This window comes from Trichosurus vulpecula, chromosome 5, assembly GCF_011100635.1.
Source record: "Trichosurus vulpecula isolate mTriVul1 chromosome 5, mTriVul1.pri, whole genome shotgun sequence".
Lineage (NCBI taxonomy): Eukaryota > Metazoa > Chordata > Mammalia > Diprotodontia > Phalangeridae > Trichosurus > Trichosurus vulpecula.
Genome location: NC_050577.1, coordinates 168049483 through 168075206, shown reverse-complemented (window position 1 = coordinate 168075206; position 25724 = coordinate 168049483). Strand labels below are relative to the sequence as shown.

General features: G+C 38.1%; 2 protein-coding genes across 2 annotated transcripts in view; one reads left to right on the top strand and one right to left on the bottom strand.

Moving 5' to 3' along the window:
* CDC123 (cell division cycle 123) overlaps positions 1–25292 on the top strand; it is a 98113-nt gene extending 72821 nt beyond the window's left edge. The window contains exons 10-13 of the mRNA XM_036762104.1: positions 661–689; positions 10678–10806; positions 17177–17314; positions 17881–25292. Coding sequence (XP_036617999.1) covers positions 661–689; positions 10678–10806; positions 17177–17314; positions 17881–17907 — 323 coding nt within the window. The 3' untranslated portion in view covers positions 17908–25292. The remainder of the gene's footprint in view (positions 1–660; positions 690–10677; positions 10807–17176; positions 17315–17880) is intronic.
* On the bottom strand, positions 6568–9685 carry LOC118850073 (mitochondrial uncoupling protein 2-like). The gene is made up of 2 exons (XM_036759270.1): positions 9682–9685; positions 6568–7496 (listed from the first exon to the last, which is right to left on the bottom strand). The coding sequence occupies exons 1-2, from the start codon at positions 9683–9685 to the stop codon at positions 6568–6570; spliced, it is 933 nt and encodes a 310-aa protein (XP_036615165.1).
* Positions 25293–25724: the final 432 nt, after the last annotated feature.

Below are 25724 nucleotides of genomic sequence, written 5' to 3'. Positions count from 1 at the left end.
ACCCATCTTTTAAATAATACTTTAAATTACATAATCAGATGGAGAGCTTTACTAAGCATCACTTTGTCATTTTAAATTAATAATATAAGTATTTGAGAATCAAATAATGTATTTTTCCTGTATTCATCAATATTGTATTTTTTCTCTACTTGCCAAAGTAAGTTTCTCTGCTAGAGCTGTGATGATAAATTGCATTAATCATTCCCTGAGTGTGGGTAGAGTTTATTTTTTCCACCTCCAGATATTACTCATATTACTCCCCAATCAAATAAATGGATGCCTATTCCAAGGGTACTGTTTGCTTAGTATCAAACTGGAATCCTCCCCATAGCCTTTGTATGATAGACAAATTGGATATTATAAAATTAGTGTATTCCGTGAAACTTTAATTCTGAAGTATGACAGATGAAAATATTAAAAAGAAATAGCATGATCATAACAATGAAGTATATTTTGACTCTTACAATACTTAGTTTTAAGATTTTGAAACAAGAAATTTTTTCTTGTTCTCAAGACCAAGGAATTTTTGCACCATTTGGTTGAATAATGTTTAGAGCTTGTTTTGTTTTTTAAATGTAATTTTTACCATTTAAACATGACTGAATTTCTTTAAATTGTACCTTTTGTAAAAATTAATTTGGGCTATTTCTTTTTTTACAGTTGTATTTGATGTATACCGAGATAGTATGGTAAGTTAATAGTTTGGTATAATTTGGAATTCAGATTATCCTTACAAGTAGGTAGAGTTATGTATTTTGGACAAAAAGAACTACCGTCTCAAAATATCTCCCTCAACAATCTGCCGCAGTGCTTGAAATATCACTATTAGACATTTCGTTTTTGTGGTTCATGAAGGCTTTTCATTTTTCAGGAGACTCTTAATACAAAAAGCCATTATCATCGAACACCTTAGTAAGGATTAGTTTAACACCTGACCAAGAGGTATCTTTCTTTGCTTCCCTCACAATTTTGTTAAGAGGTTTGATCCTGTTTAACATGGTTTGATGTACCTGAAAATATGCTCAACAAGGTAAATAATATTTAAACAGATAGGAATCATTAAGCCTTTTTCCCCCAAGATGAAACTTACAGTTGTCAGTTAAGTAAAGTATATTCTTAGCATACTTTGAGTTATTTATACCTTTAGCCTAATTTAACATTAAGCACTTTAGGGATTATACTATGTTTCATGGGACCCATCATGAACTAAGGCTAAAGGCTTTCTCTCTCTCTTATTGAAGTCTTGCTAGTTTGAGGGAGTCAAAGAGAGAATGCTTCAGGTAGAAAAGTCCTGTAGACTATTATTTTTAAAGGCCAAGATAGATAATTATGATAAGGCTGTGGAGATGAAGAGTCAGAGACAGACAGTGGTATCTGGATCACAGGATTAAAACCAAGATCAACAAAAGCCAGGGGGCAGAGTGGGGTGGGGGATGGGGTTGAGGACTAGGGGAGGGGCCTGGGGGGCCACAGAATGGAGACAGGTTTTTATGCAAAAGGAGCTTATTATAGGTCATTTTGGGAAAGAGTTCTTTTGAGTATACTGCACTTAATATCCTGCCAATAGGTTCCTATTTTTATTCCCAGGAGAGATGGTGAGGCAGAGACTTGCCCTTTACTTGCTTTAGTCTTCTCTGAATTAACCTCAACCAAAGAACCCCTTTGTTGTTGTCCATGGCAACAACTGTCCCTAAGCATCTGCACTGAGAGGAGCTGTATCTCACATCTGTCATGTGATAATGCAATGTCCAGTGCACAAAACTTTTAAATGGAAAAATAACCCACTTTGTTTTTTTTAATTCCTGTGATGGTGATTTCAATTGTAAGTCATAAGATCTTTTCATAGGCATTTAGGTAAGACTTCATGCAGTGATGTCGTGTCAAGATGAGCATCCACACAATCAGTCCGTCACTATTAAATGCTTACAGTGGGTAGGACACTGTGCTGGGTGATGAGGAGCCAGGTGCTGCTCTCCAGGAGCTTGCGTTTTATTGGGTGTGATGCCATATGTACATATAGGTAGGCACAGACTTTCAGGGGTGGGGAGGAGCTAGTGGCTGGGGGGGTCTGAAAACAATGTCATCTCAGAGGTGACATGGAGACAGGAGATGTGTCGCGTTTACCGAATGGTAAGGAGGCAAGCAGAGCAGAATTGTAGAGTACATGGAGGGGGAAAAGGCGTAAGAAGATTGGAAAGACAGGAAGGAACCAGGTTTGAAAGATCTGTAAGTACCAAATAAAGTACTTCATCTTGATCCTGGAGGTAATAGGAACCACTGCAGTTTATTGAGTAAAAGGATTGTCATGGTCAGGACTGGCTTTTAGGAATGCCACTTTTTTTTTCTAGATGTTTTAGAAAAATCACTTTGGTGACTGAATAGAAGATAGATTAGAGTCAGGAGGCTGGTGAGTGGGACAGTGAGTGAATTAGGGAGGTTGAACAGAAGGAGGATGATGCCCTCAATAGTAATAGGGAAGTTTGGGAGAGGGATGGGTCTTTGAGTTTTGTTTTGAATGTGTTGAGTTTGAGATATCTACTGGACATGCAATTCTAAACATACATTGGATAGTTGGTGTTGTGAGACAGGAGAAAGGCTAGAGCAGAATATACAGATCCAAAAGTCATTTGCATAGAGATAATTAAATCTATGGCAGCTGATGGAGTCACCAAGTGAGAGATAGCCTTGAGCCCCCCTGTAGGTTGGGGGCATGATATGGATGATCATCTAGTAAAGGACAATGAGAAGAATCACTTAGAACAGGGTGGGGAACCTGTGGCTTCAAAGCCACATGTGGCCCTCTAGGTTCTCAAGTCCAGTCCTTTGACTGAATCCAAACTTTGCAGAACAAATCACCTTAATGAAAGGATTTGTTCTTTAAAACTTGGACTCAGTCAAAAGGCTGCACTCAGGGACCTAGAGGGCCACATGTGGCCTTGAGGCTGCAGGTTCCCCACTCTTGAATTAGACAATTAGAGTGATCAATGTGATTAATAAGGCATTTACTATGTAGTAGGCGCTGTGCTAAGAGCAGGGTATACAGATATAAATGATCAAGATAGCCCTTACCCTCAAGGACCTTACATTCTAAAGGGAGAAGACAACACCTAAAGGGGCAAGCTGAAAAGTGGGGGGTTGGAGTACCCAGAAACCCAGAATTGGAGAGAGTACATAATAGAAGAGGATGATTAATACTGTCAGTTACTTGCAAAGATCAAGAAGGAAGATGATTATATAGATAGGCCATTAGAATTGATAATTAAGAAATCATTGGAGGTTTGGAAAAATTGGTTTCAAGTGAATGAAATTAAAAGCCAGACTACAAAGGTGTGAGAAGAGGAAGTGGTAGCAGTGAGTGTAAACAGCTTTCTCTGGGAACTTGGCCTAGAAATTGAAGAAGTTTCAAGGTCAGTTCCTTGAAGGGGACAATAAGGTCTTTAAGCGTGCAGGAGACTCTGCATTTGTAGACAGTAAAAAAGGAACCAATTGAAAGGGACACATTGAAGCGTAGGGACAAAGAGGGGTGAGCGTGTAGGGATAGAAGAGGAGATGGCCCAAAACAGAGTATTAATGGATATCTATGCTTAGTTGATAAAACAAAGAAAGAGAGGACAGTGTCATGGAAGCTAAGCGAGGAGAGGGTATTCAGGGTAAGAGGGATCTTTAATTCAACAAGCATCCGTTAAGCACACATCCAAAGCACACAAACAAAAGACAGCATTAAAAGCTTCAGAAAGGCCAACTAGAATGAAGAATGATAAAAGACAGTCAAGATGAACACTTGAAATCATTTGTAGCTTCAGAGAAAGAAGAGTCAGTTCAGTTGTGGGTAGGAAGTCAAAATATAAAGGGTTGAGAAGCAAAGAAATCAAGACGATGGGAGACTTCCTAGGAGTTTGGCTCTAAAATGGAGAAAGAGGATAATAGTTTAAGGTAAGATGGATTGATACGAGGTTTGGGTTGAATAAAGAAATTTCAGCCTTTTTGATGATAGAAGTATGAAACACATGTGTAATAGTAAGAACAAGGGTGTGACCGTGTGTCTGAAAATATTTAATTTGCCTTTGTTTAAATCAAGAGTCTTTGATTACCTGCTTAAGTCACAAGAAAGCCTAAATCACATGAGTTTAAGTTACATAGTTGTGATGCCCTCTGACCCTGAAGAAGTGTATATAAACTCTGAGGTTAGCATTTTGCTTTGGAGGAGTGTTCATGTGATTTGGCCACATGAGACTCTAGGTAGCCATTGAGGAGCCACCTGGCTTTGAAAACCCAGATATTGGTGCTTCTCTCTCTCTCTCTCTCTCTCTCTCTCTCTCTCTCTCTCTCTCTCTCTCTCTCTCTTGTAACTATGTATGTATTGCTATGGACAGACAGTTAGAAACCCTGTCTGCTGATTTGTGTTATTTGCTCCGCTTATATAATTTCTGCTTGTAATTTGTTTGTTTTCTCTGAAGTTCAGGGTGTTGACTTTTTCCCCTGAACTAAGTGAATGATATATGTATGTTTAATTAAAGTGAGATTGTAAACCCCTTAAAGTTGCTTTCCTTAGAAAATCTGATCAAAGAACCTGTGTTAGCATCCCTCCTGTGTGCTGGTGTTATTGGCCTTACACCTCCAACAGCTGCAAGCAGCATTGTTGTTACAGGGGCAAAAAGCCATGTGTATATATATATGTATGTATGTATGTATATGTATATGTGGGTAGATTTGTGTATATTTACATGTGTGTATATGTGTGTGTATGGTGTATTGTGTTGGTATCTATGTAGATGACTTCAAAGTCTGTATCTCCAGCTCCAGTATCATCCCTGACTCTTCCCTCTCACATCTGGAGAGCTGGCAAATCTCTCACATGCTTTCCTCCCTTCAATCTCATGACTAGTACCCTAGTGCAGGGTGTTATTACCACTTGCCTGGAGTAATAGAATAGCCTCCTTCCTAACTTGACTTCCTTTCTGCAATTCCTTCTTCACATGATTTGGTATAACATCTTTTACAGGTTTATGTCACACAGCTCCTTATGTGACAACGATGTTGCTAGCAGCTGCTGTGGCTGTGTAAGACCAAGAACACTGGCACTCAAGTGCTGCCAACACAGGTTCTTTGATCTGCTTTTCTAAGGAAAGCAACTTTATGGGGTTAACAATCTTAGTTTAATTAAACATACATATGTCATTCACTTAGTTCTTGGGGAAAAGATCAGCCCCCTGAACTTCAGGGCAAATACAAACAACAGGCATCAACAGACAGACCTTGTCTGGTTCAAATCACAGTTTATAGTTACCAGAGAAGCACCAACCTCTGGGATACAAAGGTGGGGGGTGGGCAGCTTCAACAGCTTGCCCACAGTCTTGTCACCTACCCCCAAAAGTGAAACACTAACCTTCCAACATATATACCCTATTCAGGGCCCTGAGGGCTTGAGGCTCACCCTTTAGGGTGTGAGAAATCACTAATGCCAGAGTGTAGGAAAGCATCACATCATTTACAATTCAATGACTCTCGTTTGTCTTAGTGCTGAGAAACATTCCAAGACAAAAAAGATCCCACTTTATCTACCTCATTCAAACAAAAGCCAGACTCATTAAAGGCACTTAAGAAAAGAACAACAAAAAATCCTGTCCTCATTAACATTACACCTTACCACATAAATGTTGTACATTCCACCCAGATTGGTCTAGCTACGGTTTTCTTTGCTCATGTTTTCCTGCCTCCCTGCTTTTTACTGTACCTTATAGCAGAAATGCTTCCTTCACCCCAGTCTCCTAACCAGCTTTCAAGACCCAGCTCAAATGCCACTTTTTCCATAAAGCTTTTTCTAAACTGTCTTGTCCTTATTTTCCCTCCTTCCATCAGAAACACTTTTTCCTTATGCTTTTATCATAATTTATTCTGCTTTGTTACTTGTGTACATGTAATAACTCCCTACCAAATTTTGAGTTCCATGAAGGGACAATTCTTAACATGGCAACTTCTGTATAGTAGATATTTAATAAATGATTGTTGTTGAACCCGTGAGGCTAACACTCTTAAAACTGTTCTCGAACGGCATGAAATGGTTTAAAATGCAGAATTGTTCTGTACGTATCATAGGTACTGTAGGAGTTCTGTGAAAGAGAAGATTGATCAGAGAAGGTTTCTCTTTAGCAAGTGGGATTTGAGGTGACACTTGAAGGCTTTGTGGATTTGGGACAGTTGGAGGGGAAAAGAGGGCGTGTTCAAGGAAATATCAATAGGACAAAGGCACAAAGCTTATAATGGATACTGTGTGTTCATGAAACAGTGAGAATTCTAGCCTGTCTATAATAGAGGGTACGTCCCCTCCATTCATACTAATCCTACTTGTCTTTTAAGCCCTAGTCTATATTTTTTGGGGGGTTCTGGTCTGGCTTTATTAGAATGAGGCTGTAATGGCAGAAGTAGACTGGAGAAGGTTTAAATGGGGCTAACTAAGGTGGAGGGGGTTCCTTCAGTTCTAAGGCAGGGAGGAGAAGAATAGGAGAAAAATGGGGAGGAGAGGCAGGATGGGGTCTGGACTCAGCAGAAAAGCTAGCAGGAGAGGACTCAGAAAGGAGCTTCCCGGGAAGTGCGAGCGGCCATCAGGGCCCGTTTCAGTTGCTCGTAGGTAACAAACATCACTACATTCCAGGAGCCCAAGCGGAGGAAGGCAGGCATGAACCCTTTGTAGAAGGCTTGGGGTCCCTCCTTCCAAAGCATGGTGAGGGCGCAGTGGCCAGCACTGGCATACTGGCCCATGGCACAGTTCGTGTATCTCCTCTTGACCACATCCATGGGGGAAGCAATGATGGTGGTGCAGAAGCCAACCCCAAAGGTTGATGTGAAGTGGCATGGAAGGTCATCAGTCATGAGATGGGCCTTCATGAGCGCATCTTTGATGAGATCATAGGTCACCAGCTCAGCACAGTTGATGATAGTATTGCGGGCAACGTTAGGTGAAGTTCCTTTCCATAAGCCCCGAAGGCCCTCCTCTCGGGCAATAGTCTTATAGGCATCCACTGTACCCTGGTATCTCCGGCTGCCACCTGCACGAGCCTGGGCCTGGAAACGTACCTTCACCACATCTGTGGGTTGGGCTACGCCCACTGCCAGTGCCCCTGTGGTGCAGCCTGCCAGGAGGCGGCTCCCAATGCCTGCATGCTCAGATCCCTTGGTGTAGAACTGCTTGACAGAGTCATAGAGGCCAATGCGGACAGAGGCAAAACTCATCTGGCGCTGCAACCCAGCCACCAGCCCATTGTACAGACTGCCAGGGTCCTCAGTCTTGACCATGGTCAGAATGGTGCCCATGACACCCTGATACTGGGCATTGGTAGAGGAAGCTCGGATGGCCCCCTGGCTCTCTCCTTGAATCTGCAGCTGGACTTTGGCTGTGTCCAGGGGGAAGGTGATGAGGTCAGCGATGCAGGCAGCGGTGCCAGCCCTGAGGAACTTTACGGTAGCTGTTGGAGGCACATCTGTAGGCTTATATGATGCTGCTTCTGATTACTTAGCACTGACTACCTTCCTTTTCACAGAACTCTTGTAGCAATTGTGATGTGTACAACAAAATTTTTCACTTTATACAATGTCTATACCTTGTGCTTTATACAGAAGTGAGAGTAAATTCCCCTAGGTAAGATGGGGACAGATAATGGAGGGCCTTCAAAACAACTTGAGGATTTTAGACTTCTTGGTAGGAATTGGGAGACATTCAGTTTTTGAGTGACATTGAGTAGGGGGATGATGTAATGAAAACGTTACTTAAGGAGGATTAATCCTATTGCAAGATAAGATTTCCTGAAGACAATTCTCCAGTGTGTTTTATGCCCAGAGAGTCCGTGTGAAAATATTTTAAAGCTCTAATCAAATAAAATTTCTAAGAGTTAACCTTTAGATTTTTATGCTTGATTAAAACTTTTAGTTTTTTTTTAGATCTAGATTATGACCTTTGAACCATGAAACAAACTCTTCCAGTCATCAGTGCTAGCCTTGGTATTTAGATTGGCTTATCTTTTGGGTGTTTTTTTTTCTTTTTTTGCAGTGTGACATATTACAGTTTACAGATCTCAGTAATATTAAGTAGTCCTGTGTTAGCAGGCAGGGATGGTTCATTATAATGAGATTGTTTAATGGTTTGAAAAAGTAATAAAGCAGAATGAATAGAGATTAGAAAATATCCGAGGCTATTCATTTTCTACTTTTTTACAAAGATTGCTACTTGTTTTCTTACATTTCATACTCAAAGTGTAAGGGAGACATTTTACTAGTAACTCAGGTAACCATGGTTGACATTTTTCTATATAACTAAATACTGTCAGACTTCTCCACAAGGTCTGGTTCTTCATAGCTGAGAATATAGAAGTTGTGTGTTGAAGGCATAAGTTTACTAGAGGATGCCTTTTGTGGATGGAGTAGAGCTGTCATAAGAACCTGATCCAAGTGGTGTCATGGACAGCCACCCACGAAGATGTTGGCAGTTTTGGTATTGGAAGAGAGTTCTAGTGAAACAGTTTTATTCTTTCTTAGGAAGTTTACTCTAACATGTTGCTGCCACATATGGTAACTAATTCAGCAATCTACTATTTAAAGCTTTCAAAGATAATTGGATATGGGGAGAATATAAATAAGACTGTGATAAACACAATGTAAAATTCTAAACATAAATAATTGAACAAAAATTAGCTAAATTAATAAGAAATACAAATAAAATAATAATAAAAATACATAAATAAAACCAAAACACAAATAAAACAAATAATTCAAAAGGAAAAAAAACTTTTACTAAGTGACATGTTTGTTTATATAATCTACTCTGTTACCTCTACTTCCTTGGTTGCCTTCCCCATGTTTATTCACAATTCTCTGTCATTCAAAGGACAGTGGAGAGGCCTTTGGAGCTGCCAGTAAGTTGTAGCTTATTAACAACAATGAATTAAGCTTAAAAAGCACTCCAAAATAGAGGCCTTTGGAACTGCCAATAAGTTGTAGCATGTTAACAACAATGCATTAAGCTTAAAAAGCACTCCAAAATATCAGAGCTATATGATCAATAAAAGAAGTGAGCCAATCACATTGCAAGAATAAGGAATAGAGAGACCATATCCTGCACTGGTATTCACACATTGTAAGAGGCCTACAGTAAGGTTGCCAGTATGTTGGGTAAACCTTCTGGAGGTTTTCTGGTAGGCCAAGGAGAGTCACCCAGAATGGAAGTTGTAGATAGTTTTTAATTTGCACAGAAAAATGAATATACACACAGCAACCAGGTTACACGTTCTTCAGAGTACCAAAGTATATACAGCTATGTTCTATTAGGATTGTGCTCAGAGCTTGTATTCAGCTCTCTGTATACTTAAGTTATCCTCATTGTCAAATCTTTTATCCCAAATTAAATTTCTCTTTAGCCTAACTAGTTGAGAGATATTTCTTCTCTGAGTCCAGCTGTCTGCTGACAAAAATCTGTCTTTTTCAAAATCAGAGGATTCTACTATTTCCTTTTGAAGGATTTCATTTCCCTCTTTTAGATTATACCAAATCTTATCATATAAAACCAACCTAAAGACCATGAGTTTTCCCTCTACTCACACAGGTCACAGTTCTTCAAATATTAATATTCATGACTTTATGTGACCAACACCCAGAAGCCAGCCTTTTGTTAATGAGTATCTCCAGACTTACCCATCCTTCTCCTTGGGTTACAGACACAGAGTTCATTGCTAGACTTGTTCTTGAATCCTTTTCAGTTTAGCAGGTTCTGCCAGGCCTAACTCTTAGAACACAGGGCCACCAATAGACCATAATGAAAGCCATTTTTCTTTGTTGGGAGCATGTCAACAAAATATATTGTCTAAATACATTGACAAGCAAAATTGTCACACCTCCTTGAATGAGGAATATCTAGACTTTTAGCGGACTTTTGATCTTATGGAGGACTACTTGATGCAGACTGGTCAAGTGGAGAACCCTTTCCTGCAGTAAATAGTCACTCTTCTTTCTGCCAGATTTCCCTGAGACATTATCGATAGTGCTTTTTATCGTGATGCTTTGATTGGGCCTCCTTATGAGATGGTCTTTTTTTCCTGTAGGGTTTGGACCTAAAACTTAAAATTAGTTGCAAGAGGCAGGAAGAAAAAACATGAATGGTTTTTCAAGGCCCCTTCTTTTTCACTCTGCTGTCAAAAATGACACTTGTCTTTGATCTCTGTAGTCATAGGATCAAAGGCACCTCAGGGGCCATCTAATCCTAACTCCCTCATTTTAAAGATGAGGAAACTACAGACTAGGGAGGTTAAGTGACTTCCCAAAGCTGAAGCATCATCATTACCTGTAGGAGTGGAACCCAGGGCTTCTGACTACAGAGTCAGTACTCTTTCCACTACACCATTCGTTCATTTTTATTTAGTCAAATGGACTTTCATCAAAATGTAACTTTTTTTTTAGCCAAAGGACAGAAGTCATTTGCAAAGCATTAATATATTTTAAAGCTGTCTTTTGCTTTGAATTCATTTTAATTGTTAATATAATGTTTGGTAAGATTCCTTTGAGAAGAAAGGTACATGAAAATAGGACATTCTAATTTACTTTGATTTTTTGCAAATTAAGGCAGATTATAGACTTTAGTAAGTGCTATATATGCTTTGCTCTTCATTGACTTTTAGTATCTCTCTGATGTAGGGCAAAGTGTGGCTAATTGATTTCAATCCATTTGGTGAAGTAACAGACTCACTGCTGTTCACATGGGAGGAATTAATATTTGGAAAAAACTTAAAAGGCGAACAGAACGAAGGAGAGGCTCTGGAACAGGTAAGAAGTTTTAGAAAAACAATAATCCAGGAGATACCCTTTTAAGTGATTAAGTTAAATGTTTGCCTAAATTGTCCTCTGTTATTTTTATGGTATGTCCTCAGGGTCTTGTAGTCAAATAAACTTAATTATCCATAAGCTTGGAAAAGCTTTAGCGTAAAGCAAATTTTATAAATACCTATCCACTAGACACAAATAAGAAAGGATATTTGCCAGGTGAGTAGTAAGAAATTTTTCTTTCATCATTTATATGGAATGATTATTGACTTGTATTTATTTACTTAAGGCATTTTTTATGGATTTCCTATTTTTGAGGATTTTTCCTAAAATTATTACCTTAAATGTATGATTTCACATCACAACTGTCTCCTGTTTCTCACTTGTTCTTGAAATATTTGTAGATTTCTTCTCATACACATCTTTTCTTTTATCTCAGCCAAGCTCTATGCATTTCCTTTAATCTTTTCTTGCTCTATGCATTTCCTCTGATCTTTTCTTATCAGCTGCCTATAAAATGTGTTACAACAAAACCTGAGCTCAAAGTATTAAAAACATATATGGTTTCATTTCTCTTTTGTTGGTTGTTCAGAATAGGAGGGAGTTGCAGATCTTGGTGACTGGCAGAATGGTATTATTGTCAACAGAAATAAATGAAGTTCAGAATAGGGTTGGGTAGGTATGTTAGAGAATAAGCATTTATATAGTACCTACTAAGTGTCAGGAGCTGTGCTGAACAATTTTTTAAAAAGCAAATATTAGAATAAAGCTGTGTTTGAGGGTAAAAACAATTACTTCAGTTTGGGACTTGTTGAGTTTGAGATGTCTATGGGACATCACTTGCAGAGTGTTGATAATTTAATGGAAGCTGATGAAGTCACCAAATGACAGAGTCTAGAGAGAGAGAAGAGGGCCCAAACTAGAGCCTTTGGTTATATCCAGAATGGGAGCCATGTTATGGATGATGATTCAGCAAAGGAGAATGAGAAGGAACAATAAGATATCTTACCATCCTTACTTTTAATTATATTTGTTCAGTCATTTCTAATGTAGAAGTTACGTTTTTTGGCAGAGAAAATAGAAACATGATATGAATCCAGCAATTCTTCTGTCTCTCTGTAATGACAAGTAAAGTGAGGCTTTTTGTGGTCTTTTGTTTTGGAGTGCTTTTCAGCACTAAGGCAGTCAAATGCCTTTGAGTCTTGTCTTTGTTTCAGTCAAGAGTCTTTAATTGAATCAGGAGTCTTCAATGACCTGCTTAAGTCATGGGAAGGCTTAGGTCACATGGGTTTAAGTCGAATGGTTGTGACACCCTCTGACCCTGAAGAAGTATATATAATATCCCCTGAGGTTAGCATTTTGCTCGGGGCTCACTCATTGGAAGAATGTCATGTGATTTGACCGGATGAGACTCTGAGTAACCATTAAGGAGCCCCCTGGCTTTGAAAAACCCAGATGTTGGTGCTTCTCTCTCAGGTAACTATGTATGTATAGCTTTGGTCAGAGAGCTAGAAGCCTGTCTGCTGATTTGTGTTATTTGTTCTGTTTATATAATTTCTGTTTGTAATTTATGTTTGTGTTTTCTCTGAAGTTCAGGGTGCTGAATTTTTCCCCTGAACTAAGTGAATCTATAAATACACACACACACACACACACACACACACACACACACACACACACATATATATATATATATATATACACACACACACACACACACATACACACACACACACATATATATATATATATACACACACATATATATGTGTGTGTATGTGTGTGTGTGTGTCTATCTCTACACATATGTTTAAAGTGAGATTGTAAACCCCTTAAAGTTGCTTTCCTTAGAAAAGCAGATCAAGGAACCTGTGCTAGCAGCCCTCCTGTGTGCTGGTGTTATTGGCCTTACACAGCCACAGTAGTGGCAAGCAGCATTGTTGTTACAAAATGGCATAGTAGGCAGGATCTGCAAATTAAAAAGAAAGCATGGGGCCTGGGATACTTGTTCATTGTTTCCCAGTTTTGGTGGCTATGGCTCTGTGGAGCCCCAGGAGCAGCAGCTGCCTGAGGGAAAACAGCCAGGTAACAGTGAGGGGAACAGTTTCCTGAGTACCTAGAGCAGGGTTGGCCCCTGGGGGATAACTTCTCCTTCCCTCTCCCTACCCTTCATCAGTTAACTTTGTCATATCTACCCCAAGCAAAAGTCCTCTTTAATTCTCCTTTTCTTCTCAAAGCTTAACTTAGCTGTTCCTTATCGGCTTAAGCTAATTCTGAGCTTTAGCATTCCTGACTATCTTTACAGAATTTACAGAATCTTATAGATCTCCTCTGTTACCAAACAGAATTTGGAGAGGCAGATCACCATGTTGGTTTCAGGGTGATTAATTTTTCAGCTATACCAATTCTAAGTGATTATGTACTAAGTTATAAAAGAACTGCAGTCTTCATTGGTGGAACGAGTGGCCATGCCAAAGCAGTTAAGAGTTATGGTATTTTGGGTTGCAGGATAGTGTTTGTTGAGTCTAAAGAAAATATGTCAATAAAAAAGAAAATATTAAAGACAAGCATTTTAACTGGAGCACTATCCTTGAAAGGTCTTCCAGCTAGAAGAACAACAACAATAATAATGATAGCATTTATAGAGCACTTTAAGATTTGCAAAGCACTTCATAAATATCTGAAATATTTTATCCTTACAACAACTCTGGGAAATAGGTGCTATTATTAGATACATTTTGCCGATAAGGAAACTGAGGCAGACAGGTTAAGTGATTTTCCCAAGATCACCCAGTTTGTGTCTGTCTAAAAATGTTAAATGAATTCAGTTCAAATTTGATGGTTCCTTTGGTACTCTGAATTTTGAATTGGCAGTGTATTCTGTGCATATATATATGTTCACATTCGTGTACAAATGCACAAATTTTGAGGGTGTCCAGACTTGTGATTTTTAAAAAAATTTTAATTTATTATTATGAATTTGACAATCACCAACAACACAAACATTTCAGTGTGTAAAGAAGAAAAAAAGAGGATCACATGTGAAACTGTGAATTTCTCTTATGTACAGCTTGATTTTTAAAAGTGTATAATATACATGTAACAAGATAGAAATAAAATTGCCTTATTTGTGCGCTCTCCTTCCTTCTTTCCTTCCTTTCTTCCTTTCTTCCTTCCTTCCTTTCTCTTTCTTCCTGTGTATATTTTTAATGCTTTATTGTTTTTATAAAAATGTCTGTCACTACTCACTAATTCATCCTCTTTCTCCCCAGATATAAGCTCTCCTTTGCAAGAAATATTATAGTCAAACAAGTCAGCACATAGTTTATCTCAGAAAATGTGTCTCTCATTCCATACATTTGGTTTATTATTTCTGCTAGGAAGTAGAAGACATTTTTCACTATCAGGCTTTTGAAGTAATGGATTGTTTACTGAGTGATTGGAGTTCTAAGGTCTTTCAAAGCTGTTTTCTTTTAACATTATTATGGTCATTTTGGCAATTGAACTCCTTCTGCTAATTTCACTATACACCAGTTTATATAACTCTTTCCAATTTTTTCTGAATCGTTCCTATTTGCAATTTTTAGGTGCTGTGGTTTTCTGTTACATATACATCCATAATTTGTTTAGCCATTCCCTAATTGATGGGCACCCACTTTTTGTTCCAACAAATATCTTGTACATATACATCCTTTGCTTTATCTTTGACCTTTACTCAGTGGTGGTGTCATGGGGCCAAAGGCTAATGTACAATTTAGTGATTGGGGATATAATCCCAGATTGTTTTCCATAATGGTTAAACTAATTCACAGCTCTGCCAACAGTGCATTAGTTGCATTAGTGTATCTTTCCTCTCATAACCCTTTGACAACTGTTATTTTCATCTTTTTCATCTACCAGTTTGATAGGTGTGAGATGGAACCTGGAGTTGTTTTAATTTTTATTTTTTATAATTAGTGATTTTGAGCATTCTTTTATATTTCTTATGTTGATAGGTTTGCATTTCTTTGAAAACTGCCTATTCATATCCTTCAGCCACTTGGCTATTGAGGTCAAGGCCTGTGATGTCTTCAGTATAGAGAATTTCTGATGTAGGAACTTTTACCTCAGTGGGCTACTTGTTTGTGACCTAAGAGTCTTAGAGAGATACCTGTCTATGGTTATACAGCTAGTCTATCCAAAACAAAATTGGAACCCAGGTTCTCTAACTGAGCATCATTCTCAGTTCCTCACTCTCCCTCACTTTACATATCCAGTCAGTTACCAAATATCCTCATTTCTACTTTCCTAATATCTCTTCTTTTTAGCATTTAAAGCCTTCCCAGTCTGGCCCCATCCTACCTTTCCAGCCTTTCTCCACAGTCTAGCTATGATGGCCTCTTCTTGTTGCTCAGACCTGGCTCTCCATCTGACATCTCCATATTCAGAATGTATTGCCTCATCTGTATCAATGTACTTCTGAATTTTATTTTGGAAGTTCAGTTCCTATTTTTAATATGACTCAGTTGGAATCTGGAGATTCTTAAAGCAAACAACAGAAAAACTAAGATTACCTTGGTTTTGGTAAAAAGTTTTCATAGTAAGGCCTTCCCTTTGATAAAGGATCACAGGTAAATATTGAGTTAAATAAGAAGTTCTTGCTAAATGTTTTTAAAGGTTCTTACTTATATATATTTTCCATCTTATCCACAAGTTCAGATAAACTTCATAGCTCAAGGCCAAAAGCCTTATCAAAGGTCAGCACAAAGGTCAGAAGTTCTTTCAACACTTGTTCTATTATCAGAATAATTTTACAGTGAAGACTTGAGTTTAGGAAAGAAATATAGTCCTTATCTGAATTATACTTAGTGTCAAATGGTACAACTTTACTAGTAGAATTATGAAACATACATTTCTTTTGTAACAATAAATATAACAAATAGAAAATATGGCAAATTCTTTGTAATTTGGCACTTTGAAAAGCAACTATTATCTCCACTATTTAAGTCCTATACTTATATGTACAAAAGCTCTATTTTTATTACTCAATTTTATTTTATTTTCAGTTCTAAATTCTCTCTGTCCCCCAACCCCTTTCCCCACCCATTGAGAAGGCAAGAAATACAAAATCCATTACAGATACCCAAACATGCTTTCTCAAGAAAACTGGATGTACCCTATTTTTATGTGATATTTATCAGCTTTTTCTTTTTTTTGGAGGCATGATTTCTCTCATATATTTTTATGGCAATGAGTTTGAGCTGATATACTTCTGCTAATAGCATATAGAGTTGATTTGATGTGTTTGGTTACTTTGATAGGACATTCCCCTTATGGGCCATTCCACTTTACTCACTCTTATTTTACTTCTGTCCCTCGAGAGCATATCACAGTTGGATACAGTTGGTCCTAAGAGATATTTAGAAGGAGGATATATTTGGTTTAGCCTAAATCCGTCACAACTACAGGAAAAATAATGATATAATTTTCACATTTCAGGCATAGTACTGAGTGGACAGCAACACATCTTACCTTGTACATGTGCTCTTAATGCGTCACTTATTGTCCATATTGTTAACTCCCTCCTCTAAAGCCTAACCGTATTCCCTGCTCTGTCAGGGATATGTGGGGTGTGTCTGTGTGTCTGTGCGTACGTGTGTACATAACACATTCACCCAATTGTGTGTGTATACACACACTCACGCACACACATATTATGTTTATGGTGTATGTGTGTATGTGTCTAGACATGTGGTATATTTAAGAAGGAAGTGTGGTACAGTGTAAAAACACTTGACTGAGAGTGATGAGACTTAGATTCTGTTCTGTTTTTGCCACATACTTGCCATGTGATCTTAGGTAAGTTATTCCTACTTGCTAGGTGACAGTTTCCTCATCCCAGGCAGAGAGGTGACATAGTAGAGTGGTGGATTCAGGAAGACCTGAATTCGAATCATGACTCAGATTCTTAATATCTGTCACCTTGGGCAAATCACATAACTTTTCTCAGCTTTACTTTCTTCAGCTGTAAAATGGGGGTATAAGTGTACCTACCTCACAGGGTTGTTGCAGGGGATTAAATGAGACAATGCATGTAAAGTGATTTGAAAAACTCATAATGCTATATAAATGTTATTGTTTATCAAATAAGGTAATTGCTGCTGTTACTTTTCGGCAGAGAAGGTACACCTTGGAATCCTTTTCATTTCAGAATCTTGTTTCCCCTTGCTTTTAATATGACATACTGAAGATAGGGGACAAGTGAGAAGGCTAAACATAAGATGTTTAACAAGATTACTAGCCTAGGAGGCTGGAATAAAAGGTGGTACCACTGAAAGAAATTGGGATGTTGGCATTGAATTTGCACTGTTTGTATAATCTTTTCTTTTTAAAGGATTCTCCAGCCTTTCGTTGCACAAACCGTGAAGTTACAGTACAACCAAGTCCCTACCTGAGTTACCGGCTACCTAAAGATTTTGTAGACCTCTCCACTGGTGAAGATGCTCACAAACTAATAGACTTTCTAAAACTGGTAAACAAGTTTTTAGCAAATATTTTTTGTTTTCAAGCGTGCTTAAGAAAATGGTCCTATAATGCTCAGCTTTTTAGATTGTTATTAAGTCTCTAATGCCATAGATTTAATAAATTTTATGATTCGTATTTTAACGCCCAACCAATAGAAACAAGCTTTCTCTTCCCAGTCAGCTGAAGGGAGAAGTTATCTAATGAATGTTAATTATTTCTTTCATTCCATCCTTCTATAGATGTTTGACTGCTCTCAAATTATTTTTTCACAGTACTTGTACTATGTATACAAGCAAATATAAAATATACAAATAAATTCTAATCTGTTAAGATGTCAGTAATTCTATAGTCCTGTTATTGTTACTGAAGAGCATTTTTTAAGGAAAGTATGGAAAGAAGCTTGATTTATTCAGGAACCAAAGCAATAAGAGAGCATTGTGTTTTCCATGATAATTTGTAACTATATGTAAAGCTCTGGAAGAGTGTGTTCATTTTGCAGAAAGAGTTAATTGAATGTCACAAGTATCCCCATTAAAACGTGCTTCTTAATGTATTATTTGTTTCCTTGAACAGAAAAGAAATCAACAAGAAGACGACTGACAAGAGTCATAGAGCCGAAGGCTTAAGTGAAGAGGAAAGCATGCTTTCCCAAGGCTGTTTAGAGGCCATCACTTCCTACCAACCTTAAGAAAGAAAATCAGTTGCTTTTTGTATTCATGTATATTCAGCTAGAAAAAAATGGAGAGGCTTTGCTACCATGTAAAAATAGCACAATAAATAGAGAACTTCAACATAGGAAACCATTTTGTTCTAGTGATATGAAACATTTTGTATGGTCTAATTGGTCTTTTGACTCAGCCTGTCAAGCCAAATTAAGCTAAGCTTCTTGCTGCAATAGTTCTGTGCCCAATAGGTAGGTGGATAAACTTGTGTTGTTATGCAATATTGAAGTTAGACTAATTAGCCTTTCCCTTTGGAAATAACCCCGGGTCGCTATGGGTTTTCTTTCCTTCTTTCTTTTTAAAAAAGTTTTAAAGAGTTTCTTATAATCTTTGTATCAACTTGATCCTCAGTTTTTTGGATCTAACAGAAAGTTCCCAGTTTCATCAGATTCTTACTGTTTTATCTTCATATTAATATAGTGTAGTCAAATTATAATGTAAAGTTAACTATAATTTGGGGAAGATATCCCCTTATTTTGTTTTAAGAATTATGTGATATCAATCTCCCAGTGGATAAACCCTTGTCTGAAAGTATATTTGGTACTTTGGGAACTGAGGTTTATTATTTCAGTGCTTCATTGTCCTAAATGTCATAGTGGAAGCCCATCAAAATGAGTGCTTCATGTTTTCCCAGAGTACATCTTATGCTTAACTTGTAAAAAACACAAGTAATGGAGGTAGAAAGGCTAGAGAGAGGTGGAGAGAGGACAAAAGTAAACACTGGCATTCCCTACCTTCAACCCTCAACACACACATATACTGACTGACTCTGTGACCTTTAAGCAAAGAGCCTCACCCTTAATGCTCTAGACAACTGTCTAGGACTATTAGGTTCAGTGAAGTAACTGACCCACATTGGTAGGGGGAGTTGCGATACCTAGGATATAATCAATGAAATTCCAGGCCCCTCTATCCCCTCTTTGTGTATTACATGGCCGTAAGACAATGGTTCACGTCCTCATTCCTGGCACATGAAGACCATGTGGTCGAAGGCATCATTCCTATTTGCTCATTCTGGGTCAGTTTGCCATGTTTTGCTTTTATGTTGTGAGCCATTATCACTCTCTCAGGCTCTTGCCTCTGTCAGTCCTTAGTAATCTATACATGTTGGTTGGTAAGTGAAAGAACATACCAGGTGTTCTCCTCTGTTTGTTTAAATTGCCCATGAGGCTACTCAAAGAATAAGAAGTTTGATGTGCACAAGACCAGACTACCTTGTGAATAAGGGTTAGTGGTGAATTCTTGTTCCTCTGGAAAATTTGTACTGTTTTTTTTTATTCCTTTTACAAGTAAGTAAAGAAGATTTTGTTTCTTTGGCCCCCTAGCAAAATGTTGAAAATCTCTAACTATGAGGTTGGGTTAAAAGGGTCAAAAGATCCTGGTAAGACCAGACAGATGCTTTTATGATCCCTGAGACAATGTATTTCTCAATGTCAAAGTCATCCCATAGTAGTCTGAAAGCCCCATCATGTGGGTAGTTCTTCTAGTGATACAGATGGAAACCCCTTCAAATCTTAGGAGTTGTTGTAACCAAAAACCTCACCATCTTACCATCTGGTGGCCAGCTGTCCAGACATGAACCTTTCTCTACTTGGCTGAGTTGGTCCTTGGATGACTGACACAGAGTCCATTGCAGGAGCTATCCTCGAGCTCCTGGGGAGGGTCTGCTAGCGCTTGCACTGCAGGTATAGTTCCAAAATCTAGGGTCATCTCACCTCTGAAGGAAGCAGCAAAGGAAGACTTTATTAAAGAAAAGCATAGTCAATCTGAACAAACTGCTTTAGCTATTATACCTAGCTTTTTGTAATATTTAACATATTTTAATTTCAAACAGTTCTCCCAATGTAATTTTCAAACAGAACATAGTCACAGATTCATTGAACGTTAGTGCTGGAGGGCACCTTAAGAGTCAACCACTTTGGTCCCCTAATTTTGCAGAGAGCCCAGCCAAGAACTAGAGTGGAGAGTGAGTTGTCCAAGGTCACAGAGTTAGATGGAGATAGAGCTTAGACTAGAATCTAGGGCCTCTGACTTTTCACTACTAGGCTGCTACTTTTAAAACTGTATATTAAATGGAAAATTGACCTGAGTATAAAATATTTTATCCTTTAATACAACAACTCCAGCAGGCTCCCACAATGACAGGCCTCTTCAATCATTTATTAAGTCATTACTGAACTGCAGGACATCTTAGAATAGACACTGCAGCAAAACCAGTCATCTAATGCCCCTTGAATATCCTAGGATTGGCTTCATCTCTGGGAACTGCCCAGAGGGCAAGAGCTTTTCTATAGGCACATGCTCTTTTGGGGTATCTGCTTTTTCCTGAGGAAAAAAGAAAATAGCAAGAGTCCACAATTAGGCGTTTGGGACAACTCTAGATAAGCCCATCTCAGAAGATTTAGAGCTGGGGCAAATCTTTATGTCCCATGCATTTATTCAGGTCAAAATTGGCTCAAATAGACACCCTAGTTGACCGTGAGGAGGAAAAGAATTCTCACAAGGGCAACTTGAGATGAGTTTTTGTTAAGAAAGAGAAGCACTCTCTTGCTCTCTCTGTAGCTCTCTCTCTCCCTCTCTCCTCTTTCCCCCTCCTTCCTTCCCTCCCCCTCTCTTCTTTTCTCCTTCCCCTCCCATACCTTTCAAACCTGCCTCCCCTCCCCGCTCCAAGGTTGCCTTTGTGTGACATTTCTTCCTATTCAAAGTCACCTGTGGTATCCATTTGAACCATATTTCACCAGGATAAACATATGGGAAACAGTGTAATTTGGCTCAGCCCTGTAGCCTTTAGGGACTGACTGACCTATAGTCATCCCCAATCCCTAATTGTGGACGTAGAGAAAAATATATGCCCGTATATACTTCATACACATACCAATCTATGAAGCACCTGATTGGAGGGGACCCATCCCCTTTTGCCCTTGGGTAGTATGGATAGAGGTTTCTGATCTGCAGATGGTGACAGCATCAGGGTCTCCAGGAAGGGCTGGTGCCTCACACACTGTGGACACCACTGACCCTCCCAATCCTCTACTTAGGGTTTTGTTGATTCCTCCAGGACAAGGGTGTGCCCAGGAAGAACAAATGACAGCAGTCCACAGCCCAGATGGAGTAAGTACTCATGCCCAGCAAAACGTCCTAATGGGAAGACTACTAAAACTATTGTGGTCTCTGCAGCAGGGAGGTGTGTAAACGGGAAAGATTTTGCCCCTTGGGAAGAAACTCTCTACAACTCTCCCTGCTCAGAAAGAAGTTAAAAATCCTGAGTCCTAGTCCTTCCTTGCTTTGAGCGATTGACTAATTGCTTTACCTCTTGGTTCTGGATTTTCACTTATAAATTGGGAACTACAGTCCTTCTCTGTGCAACCCCACAATAGGGAGGATGCTGGATTTGGAGTCAGGGGACTTGAATCCTGGCTTTGGAACACATGATGAGTCACCTTGGACAAGTCACTTAACGTCTTTGGGCCGGTTTCTTTGTCCGTAAAATCAGAGAGTTGTTCTAGATGACCTTTAATCTCTTCTGATTATAATATTCTATGAGTCTGAGCAGCTAAAACCCTAGGCTGCATAGAATTGTAGATTATACTTTTCATCATTTAAGTAGCAATATCCCTCATTTCTTCGCGATGCTCTAGGATCGTGCTTAAATTAATTATGTTTATGACTCAGAACTCTTTTTGCCCCCACAATCTTGTAAGTCTGAAGAGATGCCATTGCAGCTGTGTCCTTATTGGACATGGTGGAATAAAGTGTTTATCCATGCAGATGATAGTATGCAAGATGGGCTTCAGTTTTGATTTTACTTTTGGTAAAAACATTGATTCTTATTAGAGACATATTTCTGTGCTAACTTGGCTCTTGGTGGTTTGTTTACCTAATGTAAGACTTCATGTGAGTCTGGTAAAGTTTTTTTAATTATAAAACCTTATAGTGTGCCTTTAGAAAAGAACAAATGTTATTTGTATACATATTTCAAATAGCATCTAAATTTATTGTTAATATGTATGCGCTTTTTCAAAAAATGTTTTAAAGGGATACATTCTTCTTTTCAAAGAAATATGGGAAAGATATGCCCATTCTTATATTCTTATCTATTCTAGAGACAGCATGGTATAGTCTAAAGAAGACTGTATTTTGAACCAGAGGTTTAGGATCAATTCCTAGCCCTGCCACAACTCTTTGTGGTGCCCTGGACAAGTCATTAGGCCTCTTGAGGTCCCAGTTTCTCCATCTATAAAATGACTGAGGGCTGGACCAGATGATATCTAAGACCACTTCTAGCTCTAAATCCTAGGATCTGAAATTTAGCCTCAACTTTAGTCAGATGTTCATGTTCCTGTACAGATATTTAACTTTTGGCCTTTCAGTTGTCCTTGAACATAGTTTAATTTAAAAGTGGAACTAATAGATTACATTTTACGAAATATGATTATCTATTGATTTCACATTTTCATAAAGGACTTCTACCTCCAAAGCATTGTAGAGGCAAGATTTTCTAAATACTTGCCCATCATCACTTCATTTGTAGTTGGGTCTCAGAGGTATGTAGATTGTTTTTTTCTATTTTTAGTTTTCAACATTTACTTCCTATAAAATTTTGAGTTCCAAATTTTCTTGCCATCTCTCCCCTCCCTGCACCCCAAGATGGTGTGTAATTTGATGTAGACTCTACATATAGGTATATAAATTTTTAATTTGAACTAAGTAACCCTACCAGTCACAGAGTACATGGTTATTCATTATATATGCAAATTATCAAGGTGTCTAAAGCAGAGAGTCAGCAGAAATCGTAACTAAAGAGAAGCTAAGGGAGTAGTGGCAGCAGTTTCTAACAGGGATGTTAAAGGCAGAGCTTTAAGCTAGTAATAATTGCATTAAGCTGTTTTCTATTAAACTGTTAACATAGAATCTTAGAGTCAGAAGGAACTTGAGAGGTCATCTAGTTTAAATCTTAGTGTAAATAGATAATCCAGTATAATAAGATTACATGAAAAATTTTTCTCACAAAAGTATTAAAAGATCAAAACAGGTGTGTCATCTGTTCTTCATGCAGGACAGGGTATAGTCCCAGATGGGCCTTAAATTGAGCAAAATCGAAGACCTTGAAGAGGAAGATCATGAGTATGAGGAAGAACTTTGTGTATGTTTTTTTATTTACTGTAACTCTGCTGAGAGAGTAGAGGATGTTAATGCTTGCAAACTCTAGAAGCAGAAGTGTATTTTCTAGTACACTTATTCTCATTAGGTGCTTGGTCTTCTTATGGATCTCTTCCTGTGGTTTGCATTTGCTGTTTTTCTCCTTGAGTGTTTTGGGATATAATGAAACTAGATAGAAAATTAAGGCTAAGAAAGTCACATTGTATAGAAATAATTAGCCTAAAGTACCATTGGCAGAGATAAGCTCACTCTTTGATCTCACTGACAAATTTATATTAGGCAAAATGGTAATTGTTTTACCTGCTAATTTGCAACTTTTAGAACCAGTACTTAGTTACTTTATTTATTCCCTCTCTGCAATCCCTCCTGTTTAGAACTGTTACCTTCTCTAGGTACTGTGTGGTTGGTTGTATAGTCAACAAATACCAATTAGGAATTTGTTCAAATACCTTTCATACTTTGTGTTTTGCATATCAGAGATAGGAATAGGGACTGGACCTATGATTTCACTGGTATAGTCAATTTTTAGCTGAGGGAACTCGCTTTGCCAGGGCAGGTTGGCACTTGAGCAACTTAGGAGTCAAGAGAATTGCTTAGATCACACTGAGACATTAAGTGACTTGACTGGGGTTACACAGCCACCATGTATCAAAGGTACAACTTAACCCAGCTGGTCTTGGCTTTGAGGCCAGCACTCTATCCACACCAATATGCTTTCAAATATTAACTAATTATAAATGTAGTGTATGCAGTACATGATACAAATAAATGTGACGGATAGCAGATGTTCCACAAAACAAGATGTGAATAAAAATTATGAATGCTAATTGTGATGATACTCTAGTTTCCCAAAGATGATATTGCATCTGTTTCTTCTAAACATTCTGTGAAACACCTAGCATATTCTCCCCCCGCCTTAATTGGAAGTATTAACCATATTTAAATATTTTAAAGCTGATTTTACTTTGTAGATGCTTATGAACAACTTGTATGTCCGCACTCATTGTAGTCCTAAAAGATGTAGGAAGCAATAAAACTGGGAAAGAGAAATAGTAACACAGGGGACTAGTTTGTGTGATCATTGGGATCAGAGCCAGAGGGGATTATAGAGGTCTTCCAGTCCAACCTCTTCATTGTTAAGATTTTTAAAAAACTGAAGAGTAGAAACAAAATGACTTTCATAAAGTCACATTTTTGGTCACTTTGTGTCTAACCTGGGCTCTCTGCCTCCAAGTTCAATATACTTTATACTACAAGATGTTCTAGGGTTCATCTTTTCCCCCCCTCACATTGTGTGGAAGTGTTCTAATCATAGCTCCACCCTGACCCTGAGGTCATAGAATCATATAGATTATTTAAAAAAAATTTTTTTCAATTAATGAAATCAATGAAAATACACCTTCCCACTATTCCCTTTCCCCCATTGAGAAGGAAAGGAAAACAAAGCCCTTGTAATAAATCAGTCATACAAATTTATAGCTAGAAAGAGACTTCACAGGTTATCTAGACCAACCCTCTCGTTACAAATGAGGAAACTGAGGGGCACAGTAATTTGCCCAGCTTCTTTTGAAGAGGAACCCAATCTAGATCATCTGACTCTAAATCCAGCATAGAATACTTTCCAACATAATCAATGAAATGAATACATGCGGACTGGTATCTGGAGGCATAATGGAATTTGAATGTCAAACCATGGCACCTGTGGTAGGCTATAATCTCTAGGACCACGAATGTTTGTTTTGTGGTTTTTACTGACTGTGAGCCATGAGATACAAATAGCTTGTCACATTGGGGCTCATTCCTCTATATTCCTATAAATGTTATTTGTTTTCTTTGTAAAATTTAATTATATTTGAGCTACAAATACTTTTGATTTCCCTGATTGCCAACTTTTGTTAGTCTCATTATAGTATAGAAACCACCATGTCTCTTTTTGTCAACAACCAGTGTAAGAACCAATATGACTTAAGACATGTTGTCCAAATACTTGATTTTTTTCCTTCCATATTTGGGACTTATTTGTTTAATGTTTAAGGATCTTAGCTGGGGTTATCGGATCATATATTTATAGACTTTCTATTCAAATAAAGAACTGGAATTGTATGTTGTAGGTTTTTTTTTTATCCTTATTACATTTGGAGTATTCAGTTCCTCTCCCACCTCTTTTTATCATTGTAAAACTCAGAGAGTATTTGAAGTATTTGAGGTCTAGCTCCCTTTCATGACCTATGTGTCAAAAACAAGTATAAAATCTAGATAATGTAATAAATAGCTAAATCAGTACCTTTTGCAGGGTGTTAGAATAGACATTTGACTAGGACGTTACATAGATCTGATAAATATGTCTCTTGTGGGGATGTTCATTTAACACCTCGTACACGCTAGAAGGGTCAGACTAGCAGCTTGTCTATGAAGCTCTTTCGTTTAGAACCATCAAGAGAGGTAGCCTCCTGTGGTGAATAAAGGGCCTGCCATGTACTTCAGAGTCAAGATGATGGGTTTGAGTGTCCCCTGACACATACAGGACATGTGATC